This window comes from Eulemur rufifrons, chromosome 6, assembly GCF_041146395.1.
Source record: "Eulemur rufifrons isolate Redbay chromosome 6, OSU_ERuf_1, whole genome shotgun sequence".
In the NCBI taxonomy this organism is placed as follows: Eukaryota; Metazoa; Chordata; class Mammalia; order Primates; family Lemuridae; genus Eulemur; species Eulemur rufifrons.
In genome coordinates, this window is record NC_090988.1 from 57,204,338 (window position 1) to 57,211,043 (window position 6,706).

The 6,706-nt window shown below is 38.0% G+C and overlaps 1 protein-coding gene across 1 annotated transcript; it reads left to right on the forward strand.

Annotated features, from left to right (window-relative positions):
• The first annotated feature begins 908 nt into the window (after nt 1-908).
• On the forward strand, nt 909-1,850 carry LOC138384158 (olfactory receptor 52E5). Its single transcript, XM_069469433.1, has one exon. The coding sequence runs from the start codon at nt 909-911 to the stop codon at nt 1,848-1,850; it is 942 nt and encodes a 313-aa protein (XP_069325534.1).
• The last annotated feature ends 4,856 nt before the right edge of the window (nt 1,851-6,706 follow it).

Sequence of the window (6,706 nt, forward strand, 5' to 3'; positions counted from 1 at the left end):
ACTGCCAACTTAAACATATATCGTCTACCACTGTATCAGGAAGGTAAGTATCTGACCTTGATATCTTTAAAGAGGATAGAGACATTGGCACTGCCACTATCCAGGTGGCATGAAGGGATTGTTCATTTGTATTAATATAACACAGCATTGAAGGAGGCAGAAAAGAAGACCATAAATCACAAAAGGCTCTCTGAAATATCTGGGACTATCCAGTGTTTTCTGTTCAGGAAAGGGAATATAATATAACACAGTGAGTGAAAGGACTTTGCAATTCTAGGAGGGAGCATTGTTTCCCTGGAATTATGTAATAGTCTCCCAATGTGTTTTATTTCTTAATTTCATTCCTTAGCTCAGATCCAAACACTAGCTACCCAATCCTCCACCTTTACTGGGTTCCCTCCCACATAGCTTCTTATTAATTTTCCACATCTACTTTGCAAGAAGGTATCATACCGTACCTCAACCACCAGACTGGCTGAGTCATCATCTCCACCTAAATCCCAGTCCAGTGATATTTCACATACACACACATACACTTCCTCTTGGTTATTCTTTACATTCTGATTAACAAGTATAATTAGTAATAATTATATGTTAATTCAATGTCATATACAGGTTCTTCCTTAGAGACTGAAGGGACAAAAGACATGGGAAGTGCATGATTGCTGTATTTGGAAATTTTCTGCATGGTTTTCTATGTAGGTGAGGCAAATATTTCAAAGAGAGATTATCTTTTTAACTGTGCCTCATATTCCCTTTCTAGGTCTTCTCTGCTGTATTATGGAATTAAAGAATGGATTTTCTATTTCTTCAAGAGATAGGCAACATACTATGAAAGAAATTAGGGTTTCTCACTGGAAGCAAGAAAACTCCTGCAAGAAGTGTGTCTGTAACGAATGCCCACCGATATGCTTCATACCAACAACACACAGTTCCACCCTTCCTCCTTCCTTCTAATAGGGATCCCAGGGCTGGAAGATGTGCACATCTGGATTGGCTTCCCCTTCTTTGCAGTGTATCTAATAGCCCTCCTAGGGAACATCACTATCCTATTTGTGATACAGACTGAACACAGCCTCCATCAACCTATGTTTTATTTCTTGGCCATGTTGGCCTGCACTGATCTGGGCTTGTCCACAGCCACCATCCCCAAGATGCTAGGCATTTTCTGGTTTAATCTTGGAGAGATTTTGTTTAGTGCCTGCATCACACAGATGTACACCATCCATATATGTACTGGTCTAGAGTCAGTGGTGCTAACAGTCATGGCCATAGATCGCTATATTGCCATCTGTAACCCTCTGAGATATAGCATGATCCTTACCAACAAGGTAATAGCCATTCTGGGTGTAGTCATCATAGTCAGGACTTTGGTGTTTGTGACTCCATTCATATTTCTTATCCTGAGATTGCCTTTCTGTGGTGTCCGGATTATTCCCCATACCTATTGTGAACATATGGGCTTGGCAAAGTTAGCTTGTGCCAATATTAGAGTCAATGTTATATATGGCTTGATTGCTTTCTCAGTGGGATACATTGACCTTTCTGTGATTGGATTTTCTTATGTCCAAATCCTCCGAGCAGTCTTCCATCTCCCATCCTGGGATGCCCGGCTCAAGGCACTCAGCACATGTGGTTCCCATGTCTGTGTCATGTTGGCCTTCTACCTGCCAGCCCTCTTTTCCTTCATGACACACCGCTTTGGCCACAACATTCCTCATTACATCCACATTCTTCTGGCCAATCTCTATGTGGTTGTTCCCCCTGCCCTTAACCCTGTTATCTATGGGGTCAGGACAAAACAGATAAGAGAACGGGTACTTAGGATGCTTAACCATAAAAGCTATTGATGTTTATTCCCCATTGTGAATCTTCCAAATAGTTTCGTAAGACAATAATGAGATCAGAACAGAAGTAAACATTGGAAATATTTTTGTTAAATTCCTCTGGTATTCCCACACAAGCCAATCACATTATATTTCCTACCATTTCTTATAATTTCAGTACATGTTGGAAAGTATAGCTCAAAGTTTCCAAAACAATCTCTCTACTCTGCTCCATTAAAAGTACAAAAGATACTCACATTTAAACCCCACTAATACTTCAAAATTCCTAAAAAGAGAAAAAGGTTTTACAAAAACTTGATGCCCCAATAATTGCCTTGAATAACTTTTCTACATGTAGATTCTCTTCATTTACATGTCAGAAGCTGAAGTTCATAACGGTACAAAGAATGCAGGATTTCATCAAAACCAAACAGGATACAGTGGCAAGAGAAATTAATTTGGAGTCACATGATCTAGATTTAAATACAGGCTATGGCCTTACCTGGAAGTTTGACCTGAGAATTTTACTTAGAACTCTTTGAACTTTAATACCCCTGCCCATAAAATGCTATAAATCAATATTAATTTGATACTGTGAATTAAAAAAAGACTATTGTGAAAAATCTTTGCAGCTTTTAAAACATTAAAAGATTTGGGAATAAATAAAGTGAGTGCTTATTAAATGTAGTTATAGTATGGTTGTGACTTCCAGTGTACATAGATTTAGTTTACTAAATCCAGTTCTAGTGTACAGAATTGAAATGGTTTGACATGAGGTCTCCAAATCCAGATTACCCCAATGCAAGGGGCCCTTTATGGACCTCTTGGCCCTTACCTTTGTCAGAGAGCATTTCAGTCAGGACACTATAAGAGGGCTCTATCTGGGCTTAAAAACTCAGGGAAACCCCTATTCCCCACAGTCCTTGTTAGGGTGAGCATTAGGGAAGACTGTAGTAGCGTGGCTGCTGAAACAGTATAAAGTCAGTCTCATTAGGCTACAGAAGCTAAATAAGACAATCAATTTATTTGGGTAATCTAGCAGCTACAAAAAATGTGAATGTGGCTCCTAATTGGAAATGGAACCCTGGTTGAAAGTCAAGGTAGGAAAAGCAGGAATATGCAGAGAACAGGGCTACGGTGAAGGCAATATAAACTGAGACAGGAGGAATTAAACTAAATAAATGATACTTTGCATGAATGTATAAAGAAAAAGTGGTGAAGTGATCATTTCCTAAACAGAATTTGTGAAATTTGCACAAAAAAGAATAAAACTAAATGGATCAATTAATATTGAATGATGACAAAAATTCATTGCAGATTATCTTCCAAATGAAATATCACTTTTTAATTATAATTTATTATTTAATATTTTAATTATTAAAATCTTATTTTTTAGAGCATGAATATTTACATTTGTATATTTAAAGGCTCTCATCTATTCAATTTTGCTCACTCTACTCTTTTCAAATATGTTTAACCACCAGACTACTTAATTTTGGTATCATCCATTAACAACTTCTACCATTTGAGAGCTTTCCTGCATCATTTCTGATGCTTTGCTAAATGTCATTTGGCCCAGAAAGTGAGTAATCCAAATAGAAATGAGTGACAGAAGACTGTAATTTCTAAGCAGCATAGAAGAAAATATCTAAGAGAAAACCCCATTCGTCACCAAGCACATGTTCCAAGGGCTACAACATATGGGGCATGCTTGAAACAGCAGAGTGTGCTGAAAGACATCCCAAGAAGGAAAAGTTGTTTATGAAGTTCATCAATCTCTAGAGCTTTTTATTTTATTTTATTCATTTATTTATTTTTTAATTTTTTTTTATTTCAGCATATTATGGGGGTACAAATGTTTATGTTACATATATTGCCTTTGCCCCACCAGAGTCAGAGCTTCAAGCATGTCCATCCCCCACACAGTGCGCACTGCACCCATTAGGTGTGAATTTACCCATCTGCCCCTCCCCCTCCCACCTGCCCGACACCCGATGAATGTTACTACTACACGTGCACTCTAGAGCTTTTTATAAAATGGATTTGTACAACGCCATCAACACTGCAAGATTCAAAAGGAGTAGGTCTGCTGTTCTGTGTCAAATGCTGTGTTAAGCATTGGATATTGGTCACCTGGGTTGAGTCCAGGTCTGTGAAACATTAGCATGCTTCTGGCCAATCTAAAAGGATTCAACTTTGCTACTATGTCAAAATTCCAAGGCTACTGAAAACTGGGTTTTTACAGTCACCAGATTTGCTAGCTGAATGCTTTTCATCAGAAGCAACTGTGATACTCACTGATCATTATGTATGAGAATAAGATTCTCAATAATTTCACCTGAAAACACAGCTAAACAAGCAAAATCCACATCGCCACGGTTGCATTAAATGGAGTGCTTCTTTACGACAAAGAAACTATATTTTCAGTATCTGGGTATGGGTTAATATATGTTGTCCTCTTTTCTGTGTTTATATGATTAAACAACCCTCACCCATCTGTTTGCTTTCTCTTGTTATTTTTGTAGCTAGATTCAATCAAGTAACACATAAGCCCTATTTGCCTGAGGGTTGTTATATTCCCTTTTAGGTTTCCTTAAATCTCTTTCTAACCATGGCATTCACTGGATTATTTAGCTCATAGATGGCAACTTTATTTCTCCTTTTTCAAATATTGTGCTTTGAAGGGGAGTGCACCTGTAAAAAAGATTTCTTAAACTTAGTTTGGGATTTCCTTCATAGTAAAAATAAGAAAATAAGAGGAAATATCTGGCCAGGTGCAGTGGCTCATGCCTATAATCCTAGAACTCTGGGAGGCCAAGGCAGGAGGATTGCTTGAGGTCAGGAGTTCAAGAGTAGCCTGAGCAAGAGTGAGACCCCATCTCTACTAAAAATAGAAAAAAACTTAGCCAGTCAACTAAAAATAAAAACAAAAAAATTAGCCGGGCGTGGTGGCTCACACCTGTAGTCCCAGCTACTAGGGAGGCTGAGGCAGGAGGATCACTTAAGCCCAGGAGTTTGAGGTTGCACTCTAGCCAGAGCAACAAAGTGAGACTCTTGTCAAAAAAAAAAAAAAAAAGATGGGCCGGGCGCGGTGGCTCACGCCTGTAATCCTAGCACTCTGGGAGGCCGAGGCGGGTGGATCGCTCGAGGTCAGGAGTTCGAGACCAGCCTGAGCAAGAGCGAGACCCCGTCTCTACTAAAAATAGAAAGAAATTATATGGACAACTAAAATATATATATATACAAAAAATTAGCCGGGCATGGTGGCGCATGCCTGTAGTCCCAGCTACTCGGGAGGCTGAGGCAGTAGGATCGCTTAAGCCCAGGAGTTTGAGGTTGCTGTGAGCTAGACTGACGCCACGGCACTCACTCTAGCCCGGGCAACAGAGTGAGACTCTGTCTCAAAAAAAAAAAAAAAAAAAAAAAAAAGATGAAATATCTGTTTATAGATAGCAAATAAACACTGCAAAAAGGAAGTGAAATGAACAAATTTGTCTTAAATAATCACTAATGATCATCTAAATGTTTTAACTTTTAGTGAGATTAAATTTTAGTTTAACATACAAAACAAAGCATTTAAGTCTATAAGAATTAGATGTCCTTTGAAATAACTGATTTTAGGCATATGACACATATATGTCAATGAGACATAAACTGCTTCTAATATAGAAACAAACTAGTGAGAAACAAATTCCCAACTACAGTAGCAGGAGGGCCGGAAAAGCACTATAAAAAATTTGACACTCATATATTATGTCCTGCTTGTTTAGATGACACTTTGGGACTGAGTTTGACTTCTCAGATTTTCCATCAAAAAGGCAACCAAACTCCTGGTGGGATAAGGAATAGCAACCAAGTCACCATCTAAGAGGAAACACAACTGTAATTTCCACAGTAATGATATCCATCCCATGGGAGACCTCCCAGACATTGAGATAAAAGGAGGGATTTGGAAGACGTGAGCAGTTGTGGGTAGTTGACATCACTACACCCTTTTTTGTACTATGTAGGCCCAATAAAATTGGTCTCTTTTAAAAGCCCACTATGGATGGCTTATTCAGATCTCAGCCTATAAAGGTAGCTTAGAAAGGAAAAGAATATATCAGGTGTGCTAGACAGAATAATTCCCACCCAAAATATGTCCAAGTCTCATAGAAAACATTCCATCAGCTTAATTATATTGTTTGAACTACTTAATATTTTTATGATAATACAGCTGGATAGGCAGGAGCATAAATATATGGAGAGGTTCCATGACTCCCTGCATAGCACATTTATGAGACTTATTTTTCCCTGAATATATTTGATTTGTCCTCTCTGAGATAGGCTCTTTCCTTATCTCTTGATTGTTTCATTACCTGAGGAGGCTTTAAGACCCCAGAGAGTTTCATTTACTATTGTGATATCCATCCCAATGTAATTTTCAAAAGATTGAAATATTTGGAACATGGACAAGAACAAAATATGATATCTTAATATCACAACTTAATCACAGTGGGGATCCTACAGTTCCTAGAGTCAAGTGCATACAATTTTTGATACTGTATAAACTCATTTATGTCCAAAAATTGGCCTTCAACAACTATGGGAGCTTAACCAACATTCTGCCTACTGAGAATCTCTACTTGATTCAATATAAACTTCATAACTACATATTTCAGAATGATGTCAATATCTACACTCACCAATTCAAATAAATAAAACTGTCTCCTATTATGTTCTGTATCTCAGTTAATAGTACCAATATTCATTCATTTGTCCAACACAGAATCCTGGAAGTCAAATATGATACCACTCTTTTTTATCCCCCAAATCACATCAAACACTGTTCTCTGCCAATTTATTTTATATATCATCTTCTCTGTCACCACCACCATTTA